This window comes from Aotus nancymaae, unplaced genomic scaffold (assembly GCF_030222135.1).
Source record: "Aotus nancymaae isolate 86718 unplaced genomic scaffold, 86718_ANA_hifiasm-v0.15.2.pri h1tg000018l, whole genome shotgun sequence".
NCBI lineage: Eukaryota > Metazoa > Chordata > Mammalia > Primates > Aotidae > Aotus > Aotus nancymaae.
In genome coordinates, this window is record NW_026988430.1 from 18,102,705 (window position 1) to 18,116,104 (window position 13,400).

Genomic DNA, 13,400 nt, shown 5'->3' on the forward strand with positions numbered 1-13,400 from the left:
GCCATTGCACTCCAGCCTGGGTAACGAGAGCGAAACTCCGTCTCAAAAAAAAAAAAAAAAACTATAACATTTTTGGGGCCAGACATGGTGGCTCACACCTGTAATCCCAGCACTTGAGGCCAGGAGTTTGGGAACAGTCTGGGAAACATGGTGAGACTCTCATCTCTATAAAATATATATAAATATATATAAAACTCTAACATTTTAAACAAATGTGAGCCTGTAGCTGCTTCGGTTGCTTGTGTGGAAATGAAGCTATGCCAGAGGCAAGCATAGTTGAAGAATAGAGAAACAGATTCCCGGTGACGTCTTTTGAGTACCTAGATCCTGCTGATTCTAGCTATGTTCTAGTTACAAGATTCTTCCTTTTGGTTTAATCTGTTTGAGGAGGGTTGGCAAGTCTCTTGGTCATTAAGTCCATCACAGCAAAGATCATGCTGTTTCAACAATCCCTTTTGTGTTTATTATTGTAGCTTCTGATATAGGCACAATGCCTGGCATTGTAGAATGAAAGAGCCCTCACTTAACAAATGAGAAAAATGAGGCCCCAGGAGAAAGGCATTTGCTCCAGGATACCATGCAGAGTGGGAGAGCTCTGGACTTGACCAGACTTAGATTTGAACCCAAGTCTCCTGGCTGTTAGGCCAAATCAGTTGACTCAGTTTAACAAATGTTTATTGAACACCAGAGCCAGGTTCTAGGCTTGGCAAGTAATATGGAAGGTAATAAGGAAGATGTCAGGTGGGTGCAGTACCTGTAATCCCGGCACTTTGGGAGGCTGAGGTGGGCGGATCACCTGAGGCCAGGAGTTTGATACCAGCCTGGCCAACATGGTGAAACCCCATCTCTACTAAAAATACAAAAATTAGCTGGGCTTAATGGCAGGCACCCATAATCCCAGCTACTCAGGAGGCTGAGGCAAGAGAATCGCTTGAACTCGGAGGTAGAAGTTGCAGTGAGCTGAGATTGCACCACTGCACTCCCACCAGAGTGAGACTCAGTCCTAAAAAAAAAAAAAGGAAGATGTGGCTTCTTGACAACCTGTCTATCTGGAGGGGCATTCCTCCCCCTTTCAAAACAAAAGGAGCTTGTTTTTTATTTCTTTGAGACAGAGTTTCACTCTTGTTGCCCAGGCTGGACTGCAATGGCACAATCTCGGCTCACTGCAACCTCCGCCTCTCGAGTTCAAGTGATTCTCCTGCCTCAGCCTCCTGAGGAACTGGGGTTACAGGCATGTGCCACCATGCCCGGCTAATTTTGTATTTTTAGTAGAGGTTGGGTTTCTCTGTCTTGGTCAGGGTGGTCTAGAATTCCCGACCTCTGGTGATCCGCCCACCTTGGCCTCCCAAAGTATTGGGATTACAGGCATGAGCCACCACGCCCGGCCAAAAGGAGCTTGTTAAACACAGTGAATCTCTAATGAATGAGGGTTGGAGAGTGAGGGACTGGAACCAGGAGTCCTTCCAGGCATCCAATCCCAGGAGACTCTAATCTGCCTGTCTTCTCCCACCCATATAGGGCTCTGTCATGTGGTACCCCCACCACCCATACTGCCCTGCTTTCCAGTGGCCAGGGCCTGGGCCTGCTCTGTTGCTGTGACAGGAGCTGGTTCCCTGGTCAAACCAGTAACAAGTGATCAGTGCTTCACCAGCGCAACTAGGACTGTCCTTACAGAACACTGGGCACATAGGCCCTGCCCAAACCCATCCTTCCCATTAGCAGTCTATCTGCCTCCTTCATTATTCATTTGCCTGCCTTGTTGCTGGCACTGTGCTTGGTACTTTTTCAGAGAGAACTGCACATATTAAAAAGATACCACTTTATGTGTTTTACGTGTTTATATTATGCTTTAATACAAAAAGAGACACATTCTTGGCTGGGTACACTGGCTCATGCCTGTAATCTCAGCACTTTGGGAGCCTAGACAGGCAGATCACTTGAGGTCAGGAGCTTACAAACAGCCTGGCCAACATGGTGAGACTTCATCTCTACTAAAAATGCAAAAATTAGCTGTGTGTGGTGGTGCACACCTGTAGTCCCAGCTACTCGGGAGGTTGAGGCAGGAGAATCGCTTGACTCTGGAAGGCAGAGGTTGCAGTGAGCCGAAATCATGCCACTGCACTCCAGCCTGGGCAACAGACCAACATTCCATAACAACAACAAAATTAGCCAGGTATGGTGGCATGCACCTGTAATCCCAGCTACTTGCAAGGCTGAGGCAGGAGAATCGCTTGAACCTGGGAGGCAGAGGATGCAGTGAGCCGAGATCACGCCACCACACTCCAGCCTGGGCCAGAGCGAGACTACATCTCAAAATAAATAAATAAATAAAATAAGAAGTCTCTATGTATATGTTTGTGTATGCACCAACTATGTCTGGAGAATTTACAAGACTAGAGACAGGAGCTATGACAGGTGGAGGTACTAGATAGTTCAGAACAAGGGCTCACTGACCCTTCTTTCATACCTTTTGAATTTTTCAATATGAATATTACCTATTTTTAATAATTATTACTCTCAGATATATGGAGAAGATATTGCATTCTGGATTGAAAACAAAATAAATATAACAAAAAGCTCTTTTTCCCCCCTAAAAAAGGAGGGCACTTGAAACCTTCCGGAAAGTAAAACAGGCAAAACAAAAAAAGACAAATGAGTTGAAAGGTGGTCAAAGGAACTTTAGCTTTATATTTAATGTTTTATTATTTATTTACTTATATTTATCATTATTTTTTTTTGAGACGGAGTCTCACTCTTTTGCCAGGCTGGAGTGCAGTGGTGCGATCTTGGCTCACTGCAACCTCTACCTCCTGGGTTCAAGTGATTCTCCTGTCTCAGCCTCCCAAAGTGCTGGGATTATAGGCGTGAGCCACCGCATCTGGCCTGCCTGACCTTATTTATTTTTATTCGTTTATTTTTTTTTAGATGGAGTCTTGCTCTGTCACCCAGGCTGGAGTGCAGTGGCTCGGCTCACTGCAACCTCCATCTCCCGGGTTCAAGTGATTCTCATGCCTCAGCCTCCTGAGTAACTGGGATTACAGGTGCCCACCACCAAGCCCGGCTAATTTTTATATTTTTAATAGAGACAGGGTTTCTCCATGTTGGCCAGGCTGGTCCCAAACTCCTGACCTCAGGTGATCTGCTGCTTTGGCCTTCCAAAGTACTGGGATTACAGGAGTGAGCCACTGTGCCTGGCCTCTATGTTTAATGTTTTAACATTTTATGAGGAGCATGCAGCCAGGTTTACATGATTAAGAAACGAATTGAGCCGGGCGAGGTGGCTCATGCCTGTAATCCTAGCACTTTGGGAGGCTGAGGCAGGCGGATCACCTGAGGTCAGGAGTTCAAGACCACCCTGACCAATATGGTGAAACCCCCGTCTTTAAAAAAAATAAAAATTAAAAATTAAAAATTAAAAAAAAAAATGAATTGAGGCTGGGTGCAGTGGCTCACACTTGTAATCTCAGCACTTTGGGATGCCAAAACCAGTGGATCACCTGAGGTCCGGAGTTTGAGACCAGATGGGCCAACATAGTGAAACCCTAAAAATACAAAAATTAGCCAGGCATGGTGGCTCATGCCTGTAATCCCAGCTAGTTGGTAGGCTGAGTCATGAGAATCACTGGAATCCAGAAGGCAGAGCCTGCAGGGAGTCAAGCTCATTCCACTGCATTCCAGCTTGGGTGACAGAGGGAGACTATCTCAAAAAAATAATTAAAAGGCTGGGTGAGGGGGTGGCCTGTAACCCCAGGACTTTGGGAGGCCAGGGTGGGCAGATCACCTGAGGTCAGGAGACCAGCCTGGCCAACATGGTGAAACCCTGTGTCTACTAAACATACCAAAATTAGCCAGCTAGAAGAACGTGGTGGCTCACACCTGTAATCCCAGCACTTTGGGAGGTCGAGGCGAGTGGATCACAAGGTCAGGAGTTCCAGACCAACCTGGCCAACATGGTGAAACCCCGTCTCTACTAAAAATTAAAAAATTAGCTGGGCATGGTGGCGGGTGCCTGTAATCCCAGCTGAGGCAGGAGAATCGCTTGAACCCAGGAGGCAGAGGTGGCAGTGAGCTGAGACCATGCCAAGACTCCGTCTCAAAAAAAAAGGGGGGGGGGGGTGTGTGGAAGTGGGACAACAAAAAACAAACAAACAAAAAAGCCGGCCGGGCAGGTGGCTCACGCCTGTAATCCCAGCACTTTGGGAGGCCGAGGTGGGTGGATCACGAGGTCAAGAGATCGAGACCATCCTGGTCAACATAGTGAAACCCCGTCTCTACTAAAAAATACAAAAAATTAGCTGGGCATGGTGGCGCGTGCCTGTAATCCCAGCTACTCAGGAGGCTGAGGCAGGAGAATTGCCTGAACCCAGGAGGCGGAGGTTGCGGTGAGCCGAGATCGCGCCATTGCACTCCAGCCCGGGTAACAAGAGCGAAACTCCGTCTCAAAAAAAAAAAAAAAAAAAAAAAAAAAAAAAGCCAGCCATGGTGGCGGATGCTTGTAATCCCAGGGATTCGGTAGGCTGAGGCAGGAGAATCTCTTGAACACGGGAGAAGGTGGTTGCAGTCAGCCAAGATTGAGCCACTGCACTCCAGCCTGGGCGACAGAGTGAGACTGTGTCTCGAAAAAAAATAAACGAAAAACGAATTGAGCACAGGCATGGCAATCCATGCCAAGCATCTGGCACACTGTGGGTCCCTGGAGTGTCCCCTCCTTCCAGGAGCCCAGAGCTAGACAGGCAGCTGTGAGAACCTTCTGGCCTGGGGAGGGAGGGGGCGCTCAGCAGACGTCACAGCTGATTGCAATACTGGGGACTAGTCTTTCTGTTCTTCATTATAAGGACTTTACTTCACAAGCTGCATTGAGGGACACACAAGGCCTCTGAAATTAATTATAAGTTCAGTCAGGTTTGACTCATGTGGATGGAGCTAGTTCATGAGTCAGTGTGGGAATGACCCAGCCTCCTTTCATCCCAACTTCTTTTTTTTTTTTTTTTTTTTTTTTTTTTTTGAGACGGAGTTTTGCTCTTGCTACCCAGGCTGGAGTGCAATGGCGCGATCTCGGCTCACCGCAACCTCCGCCTCCTGGGTTCAGGCAATTCTCCTGCCTCAGCCTTCTGAGTAGCTGGGATTACAGGCACACGCCAGTATGCCCAGCTAATTTTTTGTATTTTTAGTAGAGATGGGGTTTCACCATGTTGACCAGGATGGTCTCGATCTCTTGACCTCGTGATCCACCCACCTCGGCCTCCCAAAGTGTTGGGATTACAGGCATGAACCACCGTGCCTGGCCCATCCCAACTTCTAAACCAGTAATTGTCTGAAGAGAAAAAACATTAAAATATAAAAAATAGGCCGGGCGTGGTAGTCCACGCCTGTAATCCCAGCACTTTGGGAGGCCAAGGTGGGCAGATCACCTGAGGTCAGGAGTTGAAGACCAGCCTGACCAACATGGTGAAATCCCACCTCTACTAAACAAACAAAACTGGGCATGGTGGTGGGAGCCTGTAATCCCAACTACTGGAGAGGCTGAGGCAGGAGAATTGCTGGAACCCGGGAGGTGAAGGTTGCAGTGAGCCCGAGATCATGCCATTGCACTCCAGCCGGGGTGACAAGAGTGAAACTCCATCTCAAAAATAAATAAATAAATAAATAAAAATAAAAGAAAGCCGTTATGAAAGTGTGGTCTCTTGCCTACATCACAATTACCTTGAGCCCCTCCTACATTCTTTGAATGAGTCTTGGGGGTGTGCCCTAGACATTCATCGACCCATTCCCGCAGCTGGTACATATAGAAGCCAAATCTGAGTTATACAAATACATTATTTTCCTATCATTCACCTTACCTCTATTTGGGTCTCCATTCTACCTGCCTGCAGAAAACATTCTCTCACTCACTTCCAGGTGAATTCAGTCATCCCACTCCTTCTCCCACCTCCACCATTGATCTAAATTTGGGCAGTTCCTCTGAACCACAGCCTAGGTGGGGTGGGCTGGGGAGGGGCTGCTCGGTGAGAGTCCTCTCTCTGAGATGAATCCTCCTGGCTCCCTCATCTCCATGGGTCACACGTGCCCTCGTTTCTATTCTGCTACTGCCACCCCCATGATCCAACAGCAGTAGCACGCCCCCTGGCCTTGACAATGTATCTGGGCTCTGTCCCTTCCACATCACCCCAAAACCAGGGTCAAATGCCTTGTCTGGCCTTGCACTAGCCTCCCGGGTAAGTGCAGCATGTCCAACTTGGGGCAGGGGTGCATCCTGTGCCTGCCTCTTCCAATCCTCCCTATTTATACCCAGGCAGACAGTGAGGCTTTTGAACTTAAAAGGCTGGAATTTGGCATCTTTGTTCTCTGACTAGAAAGCAGAATTGTCTCAAGACCAAAAAGCAGGAGCCAGCATCCCGTAGCATGATCTGAGACCCCCGTGGAAGCTGCTCTTCTCTTTCTCATCACATAGGCTGAGCCACCGAGGACCGTCATTGCACAAGGACCAGGGACTCGGCTGCTCCTCTGAGGAGGAGGAAGCCAAGAGTATCTTCCTGAGATTGGGCTCAGTTCCCACACCCAGCACACATATTCCCTCCTCACTCACCTCCCCCAGACAGCTGGGAAATGACACCTCTGGTGACAGAGCCAGTGCCTGGGCTTCTGCGGGGAGGGGGTGGGGCACTGCAGTGGGGGAAGATCTCACACCCAGAGGCCCTGGGAAGCTGGAGTGGGGGAGGGGTGAAGCTGGCTCCTATTTATCTTAGAGATCAAGGCCACCAGCCTCCCTGCCCCTTCCAGGGATGTAGTAAGCACCCCCACCCCAGGGCCAAAGGGCCTCTCCTAAAATGCCTCCTGCCCCCTTGAGGCTTGCTTTTGACACCCTGCACACTACCAGAGCGACAGCTTCCCTGGTCTCATCTTCTCGGACAAGCTGGTGGGAGCGTGTACAGCTGCTGGGTGCGCTTAGAGGGCCTAATGGAGACCAGCCCCAGATGGACCAGCGGTAGGTAATCTCCTGCCATGTTATCCACATCAAGCCATTTAACAAATAGGGATTTAGTACCTACATGTGCAATGTATTTGGGGTCCAGAGAGAGGAGGGCAACTGTCCAAGGTCACACCTGCGAGGTAAATACGCATGTAAAGCAGCACCCTGTAACCTGTTCCCCCTGTGCCTACTACTAAATAAAAAAATGAGAGAAAATGAGAAAAAGGCTTTTTATTGTTTTTGTTTGGCCCAGGCCCCGTGCCTGGGACCAAAGCCTGAGCCCTTCCCTGCAGTCGGGGTCGCTGACCCAAGCCTGGGACAAAGCTAGGTCTTGGCCAGCCAGCAGCCTACCACGCGAAGCAGCCCCCACGAACCCACCATCCCCGGCAGCCTTGTTTCCTCCTCCTCGGGGTCCTCAGCCCACCTCCGTCGGCCCTGCTCCAGCAGCTAAGTACCCCTAGTCTGAATTTCAATCGTGAGGCGGGGCAGCCCCCTCCTCACCCACTGTAGACACTCACCGTCCCCCGCTCCCCGGACTAGTTTGGGCGGGAAGAGCCTGCCTCATCTTTTCTTCCTACCCTCTTATCCAGTGGCTAGGGACCCCAGGCTTCCTCTGAGACATCCACCAGCGGGATGATGGGGTGGGACTAACCTCTCTCACTCCCCTCCACCCTATCAGCAGGGTCTCCCCCCTTGGCATTGCCCCAGCACCTGCACTAGCTCCCTCTGATTTCCCAACCCCAGCCCATTCCAAGTGCTGAAGGTGGGTCGCTCGGTGCTGGAGCCTGGGCGCGGGGAGAGACCTTGGGCTGTGTGGGGTGCAGGCTGGTTTACTGGGATCACGATTACAGGGGTGGTCTGGGGCTTAGGTGTGGGGTCAGGCTGCGGTGTGCCCCAAGGAGCAGGTAGCAGAGGGTTTGGGGGCGGCTGTGGAAGGCTGTGGTCAGACAGGCGGGGTGGCGGTGGGTTTGGGGAAGCCGCAACAGTCCACCTTGGGGTCCCTCGAGTGCTGAAGGAGCTGCCCCAGCACTGGGGCTCCAGTCCCGCGGCCCCGCCCAACACGACCCCTACACGGCAGCGCCCCGCCCCCGCCCCTGCTCCCGATGCGTCGCCCGCGGAGCCCCGCCCCCGCCTGCAGTGCCCGGATGCTGGTGACGCGCGGCCGCCATCTTCCCGTCCCGGGCAGCCAGCGCCAGTCGGAGCCAGCGCGAGCCGCCGCTGCCATCACTGCTGCTGCCAAGTCCTCCGCCCGCTGCCCCCGCCATGTGAGTCGGCTGCCCGCCACCCCCGCCGCGCTTCTCCGCGCCGGCCGCCGCCCTTGGCACCCGGCCTCGGGGAGTGCCCGGGGTCTCACCCGCGTCCCCGGCGTTCCCCGCGACCCCGGGCCAGGCCCAAGCCAGTGACTGCGCGCAGGCGGCCGAGGAGCCCCACGTCCCGGGCTGGCCGGCTCGGGCGATGGCCGCGGGAAGGAGCTGACTCGGTGTCTTCCTGCCCCGCCCCGCCCCTGTCACCGCGGCCGCCTGTCTTTTCGGGTCGACCCCTATCGCATCTGTGAGGTCGCCCTCATTTGACAGGCGGGGAAACTGAGGCCAGGGGGAAGGAGGGCTCGCTCAAGGTCACGCAGCTTATTGGCGGCAGGGCTGGACCGAGACCGGGGCTTCCCTCGGGTGGTCTTCCTCCCGAAAACGAGGACTGGAGGGACGAGGATGGACAGGTGGATGGGCGGAGCCCTGGCTGTGGGGCCGGGAGGCTCCAGGCCCTGGATCTTAATCCATCCCTGCTCCTCAGGTCTGCTACTGCTGCCACGGCACCCCCTGCCGCCCCGGCTGGAGAGGGTGGCCCCCCTGCGCCCCCTCCAAACCTCACTAGTAACAGGAGACTGCAGCAGACCCAGGCCCAGGTGGATGAGGTGAGTGTGGGGTGAGTCAAAGGCAGCAGGAAGGACCCTGGGGATTGGCATATAGGTGTAGGGGCCCATATTGGTTTGGGAGTGACGACACTTCACACCTGTGGGTTTGCGGACAAAGATACCATGCCCCATCCCTGTCTCCCTGTCAGCACGCACTTGGAAGGGCACTAGGGGTGTTAATCAGCTTTGCTAGCCTGGGGTGTGCCAGCCTGGGCAGGTGTGCTCTCGTGATGGACAGAGTGCCTGGGGCTCCATAGAGAGAGCGTGTTGCTATGACATCTGAGGTGTCAGCAGCATGCCCCTGATGTGTGCTCCTTGCATGTCCCCAGGTGTGCTAGGCATGTTCTGTGTGTGTCCTTGGCATGTTAACCTGGCAGCATCAGGGTGCATGTTCCATGCATGGCACGGTGGGCACATGTTTGAGGATTGCCCTCACTGAGGTGGGCCTTGGCACACCCCCCTGCCTCGTGGGCCCCTCTCCCAGGTGGTGGACATCATGAGGGTCAACGTGGACAAGGTCCTGGAGCGAGACCAGAAGCTATCTGAGCTGGATGACCGTGCGGACGCGCTCCAGGCGGGGGCCTCCCAGTTTGAAACAAGTGCAGCCAAGCTCAAGCGCAAGTACTGGTGGAAAAACCTCAAGGTAAGGGTGGGGACAGGTAGGGGATTGGCGGGTGAATGGGTATCATGATTTGTCTCACGGATCCTCCCCTCTCACCCCCAGATGATGATCATCTTGGGAGTGATTTGCGCCATCATCCTCATCATCATCATAGGTGAGTAGGGTGGGAATGGCCGGGGCCCTTTTCCTGGAGAGGTTCCCCCAGTGAATTCTGGGTTTTAAAGGTCATTAACCTAGTTTTACCCTTCAGCCAAAAACACTCATAGCTGCTAATGGCAATTCTGATTCATCTAGAGCCAAAAACTTTGATGTTATTTAGCTTGCAGTTTGCCTGGTTCTGGACAGTTTTTGTTAACATTTGGAAAAAGGAAAGCTGATGTATCCATTAAGGACCCTTTGGGCCTAAGAGCCCGGTCCAAGAACCCTGGCGGCCATACCATGGAGTTGAAGGGACCTCAGAACCTACCTGTCTAGCCCCTTGCTTTGTAGATGGAGAAACTGAGGCCAAGGGAGGGGAAGGGGTGTCAACCAGCTGGGGAGTGGGGAGGATTGGAGCAGGGCCAGGCCTGACACACTGCTTTCTTTCTCTCTCTCTCTCTCTCCCCCTCTCTCCCTCTCTCTCCCTCTCCCTCTCTCCCTCTCCCTCCCTCTCTCCCTCTCTCCCTCTCTCCCTCTCTCCCTCTCCCCCTCTCCCCCTCTCCTCTCCCTCCCTCCCTCCCTCCCTCCCTCCCCCTCCCTCCCCTCTCCCCCCCTCCCTCCCCTCTCCCTCTTCCTTATATTCTTCCTCTCTCTCCACAGTTTACTTCAGCACTTAAATCCCCGAGGAGTCTGCCCTGCCTAGAGAAGGGCCTCTCCCCCCACCCTCAGCCGTTCCTCCACCTCTCAGCCATATCTTTTAGTCCCCCTCCCCTGGATCCGTGTGTGTGTGTCCGTGTGTGTGTCCCCCTGTAAATAGCCAGCTGTTATTTATACATATATAATATTATATATATTTGGTCTGTTTGTAGTTTTATTACTAGAAGATTTTTCCGGTTGTCCTTAACCTTCCTGAGGTTCCCTTCACCTCCTCTCTCTTGCCTTCCTTTCCTTTCCCTTTCTTCCTGACTAGCCCCGAGTCCCTTCATTTGCATCTGCTATGCAATAGTCCCTCTCCTCTCCTCCTTCTTCCCTCAGATTTAGCTGATCCTCCCTCCCTGGCCTTCCTTTCCTCCTTCCTCTCCCCTTCATGCTCCCTGTGCTCCGCCCTCAAAAAAAAAAAAAAATGAAAAGCACCTGTCCGGGCTTCCTTAGGTGCATCTTCTTTGCATCCATTAGGAGGCTCTGAGACTGGCCCCACTTGGTCCTAAGAATCCCAAGGTCTTTGGGAGCGTCCAGCATGTTAATTAGTGTATCATTGCATACTGCAGTCTCTTTCCATTTCTTTTTGTTCCATCACTCTTCTCTTAACCTGTGTTTCTTTTTTTTACTGAGGAGTTAGTCCCCGTTAGTACTTGTATTACATTTTCATTTGCACGACATTACTTGCAGTTGGTGGGAGCCTGGGCTTTTGGGGAACCAGGCTGCTCTGGCCCCCAGCATTGCCTCCTTCTAGCCCTCTGGTCCAGTTTGCCTCCCTTACCCTCATTTTCCAAACCTCTTGTACCCCCTCTCCCTCCCCCAGCTGGTATGTAAGTGTCTTGGAGTTCAGTATGTTATGATGGACCAATAATTCTGCCACTCGGGGTCTCTCCCCACATTCCTGCTCCCCAGTTTTCATGTGGGGCACTCAACTGACATTCCCATGGGGTTTCCCTCCCTCCCATCTGCCTGATTCACCTCCTCCTCCCACCAGGAGAGTTGGGGGTTGGCCACAATTGATCTCTTGGGAGGGGTGGCTACCAGTGTGTGGGGGGTCATCACTGCCTTGGGGAGGAGTGGGGCAGGGCAGAGAATCCCCCCAATTCCTGTCTGAAATCTCTGGCCTCACCCCTGCTGGGGGTTGGACTGAAAACCCTCCTCCCCAATTTGGGGGGTGTTGCCCCCATCACTGCCCAGCTTCTCTGACTGCCCCTGCCCTGAATTTAGGGTGGGGGTACTAGTCACTGCCAATGTGTGTATGGGACTTGCTGGAAAACGAGGATCCTCGCCCCTCTCCAGGGCTGTTGAACCCAGAGAGAGCTGTCCTCTCATTGGGTGAAGTGATAGAGGAAGGGTCTATTGTCTTTTTAACTGGCACAATTTTAAGGGTCTGAGGGTACAGTCCCTTAACCTGCCACGGGAGGGGGCCCCCAAACTTTCTTCCCCCCACACTCGAGATTTTTTGTGTGGAGGGGGAGCAGGGATATCTAAGCTGTGGTGTGAAAGGGTAGGAGAGATGCTGGGGGTGGGGGTGCTGTGTTCTAGACCCCCCATATTATCCCAGTGTCCCCTGCCCCCCTCTTCCCCCACCCCATTCCCCCAATTCTGTGGCGCATCCAGATTGTGAAAATGTACAATAAATGTGTAATGAGTAACCAGGTGTTGTCTGTTCTAAGATCTTTGTTTTCCCTATCTTTTTTGTGGGGGGAGAATAAGATCTTTTCTTAACCAATGGGAAGAATATTGGATCCGAAGGTATACCAGGAAGGTGGAGAAGATGCATTGGTAAAGGACTGGATTTTGCAAGAGGTCCTGACCTTGGGCCGGGCAAAGTGTGATTCCCAAAGTGGCCACAGGGGGGCACTAGGCGTTGGTAATGGGAAGTGTCATAGCCAACTCCTGTGTCTCTAAGCCCGGTGAGCCCTACGGTTTGGGGTTCCCAGCTTTCCGTTCCCTTTCCTGGGGCAGGTTCCTGCTGTTGGACTCCTTATACTCCTGGATTTAACTCCAAGATGCGCTGCAGTCGCTCCCGTGCGGCAGTAGATGAAGTAGTTGGCCACTTCTGTGAAGCATCTCTTCCCCCTGCGCCTAACCCAGTGTCAGCGCCCAGACGGGGTTAGCAAATACTGGTTTAAGTAATTGGCTCGCAGAGACATAGCTGATGTCGTGAAGCTGCCTGTAGATGACCTACTACCCCTCTACTCTGTTGTATGACTGTGACTTTAGACCCCACATTGAACTTAGCATCCCTGTCCCCAGGAGCTTCAACAGTGAGTGCCGCCGGGCGCGGTGGCTCACGCCTGTAATCCCAGCACTATTAGGTGAGCAGATCACGAAGTCAGGAGTTCAAGACCAGCCTGGCCAACATAGTGAAAGCCCATCTCTTACTAAAAATACAAAAATTAGCCGGGAATGGTGGTGCACGCCTGTAGTCCCAGCTACTCAGGAGGCTGCGGCAGGTGAATTACTTGAACCTGGGCGGTGGTGGTTGCAGTGAGCTGAGATCACGCCACTGCACTCCAGCCTGGGTAACAGAGCAAGACTCCTAAATAAATAAATAATAAAAATTTTTTAGGCCCCTCCCCTGGAGTTTCTGATGCAGAGGTTCTTCGGGTCCGGGTGATTCTTACGTACACTATCATTACCAGAAGGTCCAACTTGATAGAAGTCTTACTATATTCCAGGCAGTGCTCAGGATTTCGCACTTCCAACTCAAATCCCTTCCAGATTTAAGAGTTCCCATGGACCCTAGGACCCGCCTGGTTTACGGTGTCGGGGACTTGGGTTCAAGTTTTAGCCCCGTTACTGACCAGCGTGTTACAGGGGAACAGATTATGTAAGGCCCGTGGATCTCATTTGTGAGGCAGGGGGAGTATGTGAGCGGCCTCCTCAAGCGCCTGGCCTGGCCTGCAGAGAACAATCAGGAAGAGGCTCTCGTCTTCATCGTCATCAATATGCCGTGCTGAAATCTGAACACCGCTTCACCTTAATACTCGCACCTTCCAGCTTCGGGGAGCCTCAGGGACGCAGGGCCGGAGGTGTCCTTCTCATGCCCGGGTCTC

General features: G+C 52.6%; 1 protein-coding gene across 2 annotated transcripts; it reads left to right on the forward strand.

The window, feature by feature from the left end:
- The first annotated feature begins 8,164 nt into the window (after positions 1–8,164).
- On the forward strand, positions 8,165–11,998 carry VAMP2 (vesicle associated membrane protein 2). 2 transcript variants are annotated; one of them, XM_012457548.2, is made up of 5 exons: positions 8,165–8,235; positions 8,759–8,879; positions 9,364–9,522; positions 9,604–9,655; positions 10,300–11,998. In XM_012457548.2, coding segments are annotated over exons 1-5 (351 nt in total). In that variant the 5' UTR covers positions 8,165–8,233; the 3' UTR covers positions 10,317–11,998. The 2 variants fall into 2 exon arrangements, with proteins under 2 accessions (XP_012312971.1, XP_012312970.1); XM_012457547.3 differs by lacking the exon at positions 8,165–8,235 and adding an exon at positions 8,237–8,684.
- Positions 11,999–13,400: the final 1,402 nt, after the last annotated feature.

What these genes read in the sequence shown, in the direction of transcription:
- VAMP2 (XM_012457547.3), top strand. An exon ending in CCCAGGCCCAGGTGGATGAG is followed by an intron (nt 8,880 to 9,363) that starts GTGAGTGTGGGG and finishes CCCCTCTCCCAG; the next exon opens with GTGGTGGACATCATGAGGGT. An exon ending in ACTGGTGGAAAAACCTCAAG is followed by an intron (nt 9,523 to 9,603) that starts GTAAGGGTGGGG and finishes TCTCACCCCCAG; the next exon opens with ATGATGATCATCTTGGGAGT.